Consider the following 12,298-nt stretch of genomic DNA (forward strand, 5'->3'; position numbering starts at 1 on the left):
GGCCTTGAACTCACAACGATCCTCCTGCCTCAGCCTTCTAAGTGCTGGGATTACAGGCTTGAGCCACCATGTTCGGCTTCTCTTAGCTTTTGAAGCACTCTGCCTTCCTCTTTCACACCTAATTCTTTTGGTTCTGCACACAGCATGCCTGCACACACACATGCATGCACACACATGCATACACACTCACACAAGCACATCTCCTACAGAAGCTTCAGTTCCCTGTGACACTGTTGCATCTGCCATTCCCCCTAAATGCAGTGCCAGTGTGCACCTACTTCTGTTCCCCAGCTGATGTACCTCACTACAGCTGCCTCCCCCGGGTCTTCCTGTTACCACGAGGCTGCCACAGAAATGGCCAGGGTCCTTAGTCCTCAATCTCCCTTCCCTCCTAGTCACTCTGAGAGGGGCCGAGGCACACCCTTTGCCACCTCTAGCACTATCAGAGGGGACCGTGAGCCCAGAAAACAGAAGTCCAGCTGTTCCCAGTGTCACTTGTTGATTCTAAAGCAAGGTTAAAGCGGGGCGTGGTGGAGCACACCTATAATCCCAGAACTTGGGAGGCTGAGGCAGGAGGATCATTGCGAGTTCGAGACCAACTTGGGCTACAAAGTGAGCTCAAGACCAGCCTGAACTGTAGAGCAAGACCCTGTCTCAAAAAGACAAATAAATAAAGCAAGGTTCAATTGCCTCCTGGGGCCTGTCTTTTTGCCTAATAGAGATCCAAGGACCAAGATGAAGCCAGTAGCCAGCATAGCCCCAGGAAATGCCTCTGGTGACACACGTTCCTGTCCTCTCTTCAGCCCCTGCCAACAGAGAGAAGTCAGCCTTGGCAAGGGCTCTGGACGTGTCCAAGGCCTGCAATGGTCAGACTTGCTGCTGATGGTGTTCTGTTCCTACCATTGGCTCCTACATTATGCAAGAGAATAGACAGCACCCCGGGCCAGCCTGTTGCCAGGCAAGCCAATACGGGGCGATGTCTTGCTCCACTGTACCAAGGGCCTACTTCTCTCCAGATCATGCCATCTGCTGAGTGCCTTTACACGAGCCAGAAACTGACTCTATAATAGCCAGCAGGGGGTGGCAGCTACCATCACAGGTAGTTTTTTTAATTTTTGCTTTCATTTTTGAGACAGGGTCTCACTATAAAGTTCAGGCTGCTTTGAGCTTACTTTGTAGCCCAGGCTGGCCTCCAACTCACAACGATCCTCCTGCCTCAGCCTCTTAGGTGCTGGGATTACAGGTGTGTACCACGACGCCCAGTTTTGCACTGCTCCCACCCTGGAAGAGGAGAAAAGGATTCCACAGTTCTGAGCACCGTGGGGTGAGTGTGAGGTGGGAGAGAAGCCGCCCCAGAGATGAAAGAAACCTGGGCACGCTTGGGCGCGGGAAGGGTGCCTGGCCGATCTGATTTGATCTAGGACTTTCGGCCCCTCCTCTGGCCCCCAGACAATACTGTCTCGTTGAGATTCAGAAAAGATTCACCAGACTCCTTATGAGGCTAATGGAAGGCCTGCGTTGTGATAATTACCCTGAGGGAATAAAGAAGCTGTGCTGAGCTGAGCATGTCAATAAAGGCCTTTCACAGATCTGTTTTATTTAATCCTCACAGTAGAGCTGATGGCAGAGACTCCTTTCCCTTTTGTAGGTGGGAAAGCGTTAGATGCAGTTAACACACACACACACACACACACACACACACACACACACTTTAGTTTGTTTTGAGACAGGGTCTCACTACGCAGTTCAGGCTGGCCTTGAGCTCACTTTGTAGCCCAGGCTGGTCTTGAACTCACAACGATCTTCCTGCCTCAGCCTCCCGAGTGCTGGGATCACAGGCGTGCGCCACCACCCCTGGCTCACACACACACTTTAGAACTACGCATGATCTGATTTGAATTCTAGTTCTGCTGCTGTGTGTGTCTATGACCTTGGGCAAGCCAAATGACCCTACCGAACCTGGGTCTTCCTCACCTGGGGAAGCGGGATTGTTGTGATGGTTACAGGAAGTGCTGGTGAAGTGTGTGGTGTAGAATAAGAACTCCTATAAAAATATAACAGGCTGAGGGTGTAGTTCAGGGGTTCAGGGCTTGTCTAGCATGCACAAGGCCCCGGCTTCCTTCCCCGGCGCTACAAAAATAAATACATAAAATAGTAAATGAATAACACTTGATCTTAGCCAAAAGGCTGAGAAGCAATAATAAATGAATAACAAAATGAATGATTGCACAGGAACTGTTTCACATGTTATATTTAATTACCCCCTGGCCCTCTGGGAGTTCTGCTATTGTCCCCACATATATGTATATACACACATATTTTTTTTTCTTGTACTAGGAATCGAACTCATGACTTGCACTTGCCAGGCAGGCACTTATGCCACTGAGCTATATCTCCAGCTGTCTCTATGGATCGATGAGAAGCTAAAGAGTTCAATCAAGGCACATGAGGATGGCTGACTTGTGAAAGACAGAACCAGAACTCAGGCCCCGGCAATGGAACTCGTGTATATATGGCAGAGGCTCAGAATTTCTGAAATCGGCTGCGATCTCACGGCCAGGCTGTGGGAGAAGGAAGGGCCTGGACGCTTTGCTGCCTGTCCACATCTCATCCGGTGGACCTCCGACCTTCTTCTGGTGTACAGACAAAGGGTGGGACTGGACCTGCTTGGAAAGCACCTAACCTGGGACAAGTACAAACAAAACTGCTAAATAATAAATGCGCTGGCACCCTGGCAGGACTCTCTCCGGAGCACGGGCAGGGGCAATCGGACCTTTCTCTGCGTATCACATGGGGATCAGGCCGCTTCTGGCTGATTATTGTTTACTTATTCAAGCCTGCGATGGTATCACCTGTGAGCCCGCAGCCGTGGACCAGCAACCAGGATGAGCGCGACAGCATGACGGCATTCGAAAGGCAGGAGCCCGGAGCGACAGGAACTGGTAAACCAGGCGCAGGGCAGGTCTGTGGGGACGGGGTGCGGGGGAAGCAACTCACCTAGAGGGCCGGCCGAGGAGAGGAGGACCCTGACTCGACGCCTGCACACGCTGCGCCTCTCCTACAGGGGCCCAAACTTTCTGGCCGCATTCCCGGTGGTGGCTCCCTTTCGGCGCCAGCATGCCCAGGCTCTTCTTGAACAGCGAGGCAAGGGTGCACAGTGTGGCGTCCATCTCTTTTTTTTTTTTTTTTTTTTGTTGGTTTTTCTCCGGTACCGGGAACCGAACTCACGAGCTTGCACTTGCCGGGAAGGCGCTTTGCCGCTGAGCTAAATCCCCAGCCCCGCGTCCATCTCTTTATGATGACTTGCTTAGTACATCGCAGGAGGATCACGGGCGCATGCGCAGGCACACCCGCTATTTTCTTTCCAGTTCTTTCAACACTGCTGATGGCTCCAGGAGAAAGCCCTTCCCGATGCCAGGAGCCTTTTAACACCTTTCTATCTGTGCTTATCTTTTTCTTTCTTTTAATGGACAGCAGACCTCCAGCTCAGACTGTGCAGCAGCGGATACTATCTGAACGTATCTGTTCATTTTATATCGAGTTTTTGTTACTTGTCTATTTGCAAGTGATAGTGCCCTTCTATTTTTCTATAGGGTTACAAAGTTTCCTCTTAGAGTACAAGGTTAAAAACAGGCTTTTTGAGCTGGACATGGTGTTGCAAGCCTGTAATCCCAGCACTGGGGAGGCTGAGGCAGGAATGAGTTTAAGGGCCAGCCTGTGCAACCTAGCGAGACCATGCTTCAGAATACAAAACAAAACAACAAAACAGGCACCCTGGATGGAATTCGGATTTCTGGGTTCAAAACCAGAACCAGGGGATTTAGCTCAGTGGCACAGCGCCTGCCTGGCAAGTGCAAGGTCATGAGTTCGATTCCTGGTACAGGAAAAAAAAAAAAAAAAGTTAATTACTCTTTGGGCTGGGGATTTAGCTCAGCGGCAAAAGCGCCTGACTGGCAAGCGCAAGGTCGTGAGTTCGGTTCCCGGTACCGGAGAAAAACCAAAAAAAAAAAAAAACAAAACAAAAAACAGAACCAGCTGTGCCACTAACACTACTTCTGTGACCTTGGAAAAGTCATACAACCTGTCTATGCCTCAATATCCTCATCTACACAAGGAAAGTAACAGTGGACAGTGGACAGTAATATATGGAAAGGACTCAGATTGGTTCCTGTAGCTAATAAATGCCACATAAATATTTGGGTTATTAGGTCAAGTAGGGCAAAAACCAAAGCAAAACCATTACCCGAAGTTTGGGGAACACTTCCTTGTGTTTTGTTTTTTGTTTGTTTTAGTACCGGGAATCGAACTCAGGACCTTGCATTTGCCAGACAGGCGCTTATGCCGCTGAGCTATATCCCCAGCCCGGGGAACACTTCTTTGGGTCAGTTCCACCATTTTTCACGAGGGGAAACAAAGGTTTGGAGAACAGGCTGAGCTAGGATCTCCGTAAGTTTCTGGATGGTCAGTCTAATTATTAGCCATTTCAGTAATTAGTACAACCTCTCAGCCTTGACTCACTCACCTGCAAAATGGATCTAATGGCTCTTGAATGTTGCGTGTGTGTAAGAGTGGTTCAAAATATCAGTGTGAGTGTGTAGTCTCTTGTGTTCCTTTTCTTGTGTGGGTTTTTTTGTTTTTTTTTTTTCCAGTACTGGGAATTGAACTCACGACCTTGTGCTTGCCAGGCAGGTGCTGTGCCGCTGAGCTAAATCCCCAGCCCTTCTTGTGTGGTTTTTTGAGAGAGGGTCTTACATAGTCCAGGTTGGCCTTGAACTTGTGGCAATCCTCCTGCCTCAGCCTCCCAGGTGCTGGGATCTCTTGTGTTTATAATGGGGATTAATGTTGCTCCCAAAGGGGCAAATATTGTTTCTTGGGCCAGGTGTGGTGACACACTCCTGTAACTCTATCATTTGGGGGGCCGGGGATATAGCTCAGCGGCATAAGCGCCTGCCTGGCAAGCACAAGATCCTGAGTTTGAGTCCCAGTACCCACACACACAAAAAAGCTTTATCATTTGGGAAGCGGAGGCAGGAGGACTGCAGACCGTGTCTCATACGCACACAAAAAAGTTCTTGGGTGATGAAACAAATCTTTCTGTTTTTAATGTATAATGCACAGATATACATTAAGAGATACACGGTATATCTGTTATTAAAATTATTAATTAAAGCGGGGTGTGGTGGTGCACACCTGTGATCCCAGCACTTGGGAGGCTGAGGCAGGAGGATTGTTGCAAGTTCGAGACCAGCTTGGGCTACAAAATGAGCTGAAGACCAGCCTGAATCGTATAGCGAGACCCTGTCTCAAAAAGACAAATAAATAAATAAATAAATAACATTATTAATTAAAGTTATTAAAATCTCCTGATGGGAAGACTCCTTAGAGGAGCAGCCATGAAAAGCAAAGCTGAGAAAAACTGCCGTACACGAAGATTTTCCTACTTGGATCATTGCCTACTGGTGCATTGTGAAATAATGCCCAGCACTGGCCCGGGAGTAGGGGGTGAGCATGGAATGCAGTTCAGGGACCCATCAGCACTGTAATAACATAGGTTGGGGTGCAGCACATGCTTAGCATGCTCAAGGCCCTGGGTTCAATCCATAGCACTAAAAATAATACAATTTGCTTTCAGTTCAGTGCGTGCGTGCGTGCGAGTGGGCGTGTGTGCGCGCTGCGGCGTGGAATAAGTGTCTGTGTGTCACTAAGACAGTGCAAAGACAGTGGCCCGAAGCACTACTTTCCCCTCTCACCCTTTATTTCTCAGACAAGCTTGTGCATTATGGGACTTCTGGCTTGAAATAAGAAGAATTGATGATGAAAGAAAGAAATGTAGGTGAGAGTTCTGAGTCCAGTGAAAATCAGGCCTGACTTTTCCCAGCGCATAGCCTGGGAGCCTTTCCCCTACCTTGCCCCTGCGTTCCCGGTGAGCCCCAGATCCGGAGAAGGAGCCGCAGCAGCCCCAGAGGGCGGCTGCCCCTGTCCTCCCCGCCCCAACCTCCCCTCGCATGGTGGGAAGGAGACTTTCTCGGGAGCTGAGGCTGAAGGCTGACTCTGAGGTTGACTGCGAGTTATGTACCTTGGAGTCTCAGGTTTTCCAGCAGGAAAATTGTAGGGTTGGAGGGACCATCCTGTAGCGGAACGTCTACTCCGCACCGCGTGTGCTACGGGTGCTGGTGATGGCCTTAGCTGCCGAGTGCTGCAGGGCGTGGGTTAGAAGCTTCACAGTGGACGCGTGCAGAGCAGGGCACGCTCTCGACACACCCTGCCTGGTTGCAAATCCCGGGTCAGACCAGGTTCACGGAGCTCCCCAGGCGGCCCCGGCTGGCTTCGCACTCACGCTTCTCCTATCTCAGCCATCTGAGCAGCTGGAATTAATAGTATGGGTCTTTCCACCATGCCAGGATTGAGGGCCAGGGATATATCTCAACGGCACAGGGCGCTGCCTGGCAAGTGCAAGGGCCGGAGTTTGATTCCCGGTACAAAAAAAAAAATCATCAATCCACCATTCCTGGCTTGACGTGATGGCTTTTTAAATTTATTGTTATTATTTTAGACAGGGTCTCATTAAGTTACTAATTTTCCCAGGGTGGGCTCAAACCTGCAATCCTCCTGCCTCCCAGAGTCTTGGGATTACAGGTATACACCCCTGTGCCAGCTGGTTTTTATTTTTATTTCATTTATTATTGTCATTATTGTTGTTGTGTTTGTTTTGTTTTTGGTACTGGGGATTGAAACTTGGGCCTCTCAAATGCTAGGCAAATGCTGTACCACTAAGCTATATCCTCAGCCCTGACTTTCTTTCCTTCTTTTCTTTTCTTTCTTTCTCTTTTTTGGAGGGGCATGGGTGGAGAACCACAGGCATGGGACACCAGGTCCAGCTATATGTATCTTTGATTATGCATGGAATCAGAGTTTGAAGTCCATACACTCCCACCTGGAAATTGCCATCTTAAATTATTATTCTATATTGCTTTTTTTGGGGTCATTTTGAGACATGGTTTCACTATACAGTTAAGGCTAGATTTGAACTCACTTTGTAGCCCAGGCTGGTCTCGAACTCTCAACGATCCTCCTGCCTCAGCCTCCCGAGTGCTGGGATTACAGACATGCGCCACTATGCCCGGCCTTTGAACTCATTTTGTAGCCCGGTAGCCCAAGGTGGCCTCGATCTCAGAGCAATCCTCCTGCCTCAGCCTCCTGAGTGTTGGAATGTTCTCATTATATCATTCAGACAGGCCTTGAACTCACTAAGTAGCCCAGCGTGGCCTCGCAGTGCTGGGATCACAGGCGTGCGCCGCCATGCCCAGCTTTATACTGTCTTTTAAAGCAATTAAGACTTAACCTGGTCATATTTTCCCTAGTCACCTTTTTTTTACCCTCTCTCAACTTCGTCCTTTTTTTTTTTTTTTTTTTTTTTTTTTTTTTTTTTTTTTTGTACAGGGTGTTGAACTCAGGACCTTGCTCTTGCCAAGCAGGTGCTTATGCCACTGAGTTATATCTCCGGCCCCTCAGCTCCGTCCTTGAAATGTAACTGTACATCAAGTCACCAACAAATTCTAATTGGCCAATTCTCTGATTGTTGTTAAAATGACCCGCCCCTTCCCCTAGCGGAAACAAATGATAGGGCATGTGTGTCAAGAAGTTGGCCAATGAGAGGACGGCATAGTCCAACCAGTCAACCAATAGGTGAGTGACATGCCCGCTTCTCCAACTGCCTCCGCAGCTAGCAGCCTCGTGCCCTTGCAGTTTGACACCTTCCTTGTGTTCCTGGGGTTCCTTTCAAAGCCACTAAAGGCATACAGGATGGCGGGCCCCGGCTCCCTCCCTCTCGCCTGGGCCTTCCCCACCCCTCTCCTCCCTGGAGGGGCTGGGAGGGGAGGCTTTTCCAGGCAGAGATAATATATATGTAAATATATGTGGATCCAAGGTTTTTCTTTTACTTTTTTTCATTTTACGGGATAATTTTGCCTTCCTTTTTGAAAAAAAAAGTTATTTTAAAGCTTCTATATTTTTGACAAGTTGAACTCCTTTCCTTTTCTGAGTTGTGGGGGCTGCCCTCCCAGCCTGTCCCTGAGAGGTGAGGCTCAGAGGTCTGCACACCTGGGAGGAGGGGGGGCACGGGGGGGCCCACATGTGCAGGGGAGGTGCTGCTGGGTGAGGGGGGACAGGGAAGGGTGGTCAGATGTGAGCTGGATGGTGCAGGCCAGCTTCAGAAATACAGCAAAAATTTGTGGAAGTCAGAATTTGGTATAAAACAGAATCAGACAAACAAAATAAAACCCAGGATATCCAACTGTCCTAGATGAGGGATATTCAAAGTGCGATAAGGTAGCCAGATGTGGTAGTGTGCAGCTGGAATCCTACCAGTCAGGAGGCTGAGGCAGGAGGAATGCTGTGATTTCAAGGCCAGCCTGGGCTGCATAGTGAGTTGGAGATCAGTCTTAATTACATAGGGACATACTGTCTCAGAATCAATAAACAACATTAAAAGTGCAGTAAGAATTCAAGAGAGATTAGAGAAGGGGAATGTCTGCTGCTTGCAAGGGTACAGACAAGTGGACCTTGTACGGCGTGGGTCTTTGGGGTGAAGGGGGCTGGGGGTCCGGAAGAACGCTGAAATGAGGTGCTTTCATGGCTCTTTTTTTACCTTCTCTACTCCAGGCAGGCATGGTCCTGCTTTTTGTACTAGGCTGCATCTTCTTCCCAGGGTGCTTTGCTGTCTTCCGCTGGGGCCTTCAGAACCACGCCAGTCTGCAGATGGAGAGGCAAGAGGCAGTTTTGGTGGCATCCAAGTAAGAAGGGTGAGGGCTGCTGGAGCTGAGGTCATCATCTCTAACTGTCCCTCCTAGGTCCTGGGAGAATTAGTGGTGGAACCGAACTGGAAGTGTGGGGTGGGTGGGGCTGGAGTTGAGCCAAGACACACCCAGGAGTGCATGGGAGCACACACCTGTAACACAGCTAGCTACTCAGGAGGCTGAGGCAGGAGGATCGAAAGTTTGAGGCCAGGCTGGGCAATTTAAGAAGACCCTGTTTCCAAATAAAACATAAAAAGGACTGGGGATGTAGCTCAGTGGTAGAGCACCCCTGGATTTATCTCTAGTACCAGAAAAGGAGAGCTATGGAGGTTTTGTTTGTTTGTTTGTTTGTTTGTACCAGGAAGCAAACTCAGAACCTTGCGCTTGCCAGGCAGGCGTTTGTGCCACTGAGCTACATCCCCGGCTAGAGTCTTGGTTTAACCTCGGAGCTGCAGATCCCTCCTTTGGAAGTAGACTTAATGACAGCATTTGCTTTCCTTTCTTCATGGAGGGTCACGGAAATTAATGGCTCTAACGAAAGGGCTTCACAGTCCCGCAAACAACACAAGGGGTGCAGGCGCTTTGGGCAGTGTCATGAGCTGCGAGAGTCACAGGCATTTAATGGGGCAGCAGCTGCTCAGCTCCAACAAGACCTCCCAGGGAGCGTGAGCCCTGTGTTGTCTGTTCTGATTCTTCGTGTTGTTTTTGTTTTTGCAGTTCTGGGCAGCAAACCTAGGGCCTTGTGCACACTAGACAGGCACTGTGCCACTGAAATACAGCCCCAGCTCTACTTTCCATTCTTTCTAAAAAGAAGTGGAACTTTTTTTTTTTTTTTTTTTTTTGGGGGGACAGGGTCTTGCTGTGCAGTTCAGGCTGGCCTGGAGCTCACTTTGTAGCCCAGGCTGGTCTTGAACCCGCAACGATCCTCCTGCCTCAGCCTCCTGAGCGCTGGGATTACAGGAGTGCGCCACCACGCCCAGCTAGAAGTGGAACTTTTGTGTGAGACCTATGAACTTTTGAACATTAAACAATAACTCAGAATAAACTACTACACTGGCCAGGTGTGGTGGCTGCACCTGTAATCCTTGTATTCGGGAACCTGAGGCAGGGGGATCTTGAGTCCAAGGCGAGGCTGGGCTACTTCATGAGTTCAAGGGCAGCCTGGATTACATAGAGGGAACCTGTCTCAAAAAGCCAAAAATGGTGCCCACTTTGGCAGCAAATATACTAAAATTGGAATGATACAGAGAAGGTTCACAAGGCCCCCGAGGAAGGATGGCATGTGATTTTCTGCTGTGTTCCTTCCATATTTTAAAAAACAAAACAAGCAAGCTAGGGATGTAGCTCAGGGTTAGGGCACTTGCCTAGCATGTGCAAGGCCCTGCATTCAATTCCCAGTTCCAGAGAGAGAGAGAGACAGAGAGAGAGAGAGGCAGAGAAAGGGTAAATTGTGCCCTGCCGGCAACGCCATACCAGCCAAAGAAACCTGTGAGCTGGTGGGGCCCTCAGACTGTGAGTTTATGACCTACTTGAAAAAGCTGAATATAAACATCGGCTCTGCCAAACTTTAGGTAGACGAGGGAGCGTGCAGAGGGCAGAATTTACTAGGGTGTCTAAGTGAATTCCTAGCACACAAAACAATGAAAAGCCCTGTGTTCATCCACTCTCATCTTTATCATCTGAGGCAAAACCATGGTTCCTTGACCAGCTCTGTCCCATCACCCCTCCTCTGCTCCTCCTAGCTCAGTGGCTTTTGCATTTTCCCATCGTTGGCTTTGAAGTTTGAAATCAAGGCTTATCGATTTCCCTAACTGTGTTATCTTGGCAAGTTATCTTTTTCTTTTTCTTTTCTTTTCTTTCTTTCTTTCTTTCTTTTTTTTTTTTTTTAAACAATTCAGTTCCCTAAGAATTCAGCCCAGGGCCTTTGCAATAAGCTATGTCCCCAACCCTTTAAAAATTATCTCTTTAAGCCAGGCATGGTGGCGCACTCCTGTAATCCCAGCACTCAGGAGATTGAGGCAGGAGGTTAGTTGCAAGTTCGAGGCCAGCCTGGGCTACAAAGTGAGCTCAAGACCAGCCTGAACTGCACACCGAGACCCTGTCTCAAAAAGATAAATAAATAAATAAATACATAAATAAAAAACATCCATTGTATTTTGAGACACAGTCTCATGAAGCTGCCCAGACTGGCCTCATATTTGGGATCCTTCTGCCTCAGCCTCCTAAGTAGCTGAGGTTACGGGTGTGTGCCACCATGTCTGGCTCAATTTTTTTTTAAGTTTTGGTGTTTGGTTTTTTTTTTTAGACTTCTGAACCCAAGTATTTTCTTCAATAAAACAAGGATATTATTACTTGGGAAGATTAAATAAGAATCAACAAGGGGTAGGGGTGTAGCTAACTGCTGGCCTAGACATGTACAATGTCCTGGGTTCAATCACCAGCAACACAGACACACAGACACACAGACACACACACACACACACACACACACATACACTCACTCACAAAGAGGGGGATTTGTCAGTGTAAATCACCTGTCACTGTGCCCATAAAATAGCAGAACTCAGGAAGTTGGGCCCCCTTTCCTTGAGGGAGTCCCGGAGGTCCGGAAACGGAGTCTACAGTGATCTCTTTAACTCCTGCCCAGCGGGAGATTTCTTTGGGTCTTTCCCTCAATCTGCCACTAGAGGGCAGCACAAAATCACAAATCTCAGCCCCGTGCCTCTTTTGGGGAGGAGAGGGAGTGGGGTTTGGATTCTGCAATGCCAGTGCAGAGTTGGTTGCTGCGGTGCGTCTCGGGGCAAACCCGAAGCCCGAGCGCAGTTGGAGTAGCAGGCCCCGTGTCCCGAAGGGGCGCACGGGACAGCTGGGTTCAGGACAGGAAGGCAGCGCTCCAGGAAGTGGGGGCAGAGGCCAAGCAGAGCTGGGCATGGGGGCGAGGCCTGTCACCCCAGGAGGCTGAGCATGGGCGCTTGCTGAGGTCTGGGGGAGAGAGAGAAAGGAAAAGGAGGAAGGAAGGAAGGGCTGGGAGGAAGCGCAGCGGTGGTGTCCGCCTGGCGTGTGGAAGCCCTGGGCTCAGTTCGCAGCATAAAGGGGGGCCCTAGCCTGGGCTGGGCACTGCCCGGCGCTGGCCAAGGCGCTGGGGCCCGCTCTCCCCGCGGCTGGCCGAGGGCCTTGCCCACTCAGGGAGCAGGAGTTCTGTGAAGTGGCCGAGGCGGGGGCCGGGAGCATCGCACAGAGGAGAAGAAACGAGGGACTGCTGATTAGGGCACTGGGGGCGCTGGGGCTCCCTGGGCTCCAGGCAGGTTTTCTTCAAGGCAGCGCCCCCGCTTCCAGCCCTTTCCGCCACCCCGATGCCCAGGCCGCAGCCCTGGGAGCCTCCCTCCGCGCCGCGGGAGGCCCGGCGCTGTTGGGGACCCGGGGTCCCACGCAGGCCGCTGTCCGCTCCCGGGGGGCGGGGCCGAGGAGTCCGCACCTCCCCGGGGAGAGAGACGCGCCGCCCC

General features: G+C 50.1%; 1 protein-coding gene and 2 long non-coding RNA genes across 4 annotated transcripts in view; 2 read left to right on the plus strand and 1 right to left on the minus strand.

Moving 5' to 3' along the window:
- LOC102023487 overlaps window positions 1-2,984 on the plus strand; it is a 5,615-nt gene extending 2,631 nt beyond the window's left edge. The window contains exons 2-3 of the long non-coding RNA XR_001231270.1: window positions 1,221-1,324; window positions 2,338-2,984. This is a non-coding gene — a long non-coding RNA (uncharacterized LOC102023487). The remainder of the gene's footprint in view (window positions 1-1,220; window positions 1,325-2,337) is intronic.
- A 4,938-nt stretch (window positions 2,985-7,922) lies between these two features.
- Window positions 7,923-12,298, plus strand: part of Fam57b (family with sequence similarity 57, member B) — a 10,633-nt gene continuing 6,257 nt past the window's right edge. Inside the window, exons 1-2 of one of the 2 annotated variants that reach the window (XM_005405196.2) lie at window positions 7,923-8,077; window positions 8,662-8,792. In XM_005405196.2, coding sequence (XP_005405253.1) covers window positions 8,668-8,792 — 125 coding nt within the window. In that variant the 5' untranslated portion in view covers window positions 7,923-8,077; window positions 8,662-8,667. The remainder of the gene's footprint in view (window positions 8,078-8,661; window positions 8,793-12,298) is intronic. The other variant, XM_005405198.2, reaches the window with a different exon arrangement.
- Window positions 8,671-12,298, minus strand: part of LOC106146713 — a 4,425-nt gene continuing 797 nt past the window's right edge. Inside the window, exons 2-3 of the long non-coding RNA XR_001231271.1 lie at window positions 9,872-9,956; window positions 8,671-8,751 (exon numbers count right to left, since the gene is read on the minus strand). This is a non-coding gene — a long non-coding RNA (uncharacterized LOC106146713). The remainder of the gene's footprint in view (window positions 8,752-9,871; window positions 9,957-12,298) is intronic.

The sequence above is a fragment of the Chinchilla lanigera genome, unplaced genomic scaffold (genome assembly GCF_000276665.1).
Source record: "Chinchilla lanigera isolate Chin_1 unplaced genomic scaffold, ChiLan1.0 scaffold00092, whole genome shotgun sequence".
Classification (NCBI taxonomy): domain Eukaryota; kingdom Metazoa; phylum Chordata; class Mammalia; order Rodentia; family Chinchillidae; genus Chinchilla; species Chinchilla lanigera.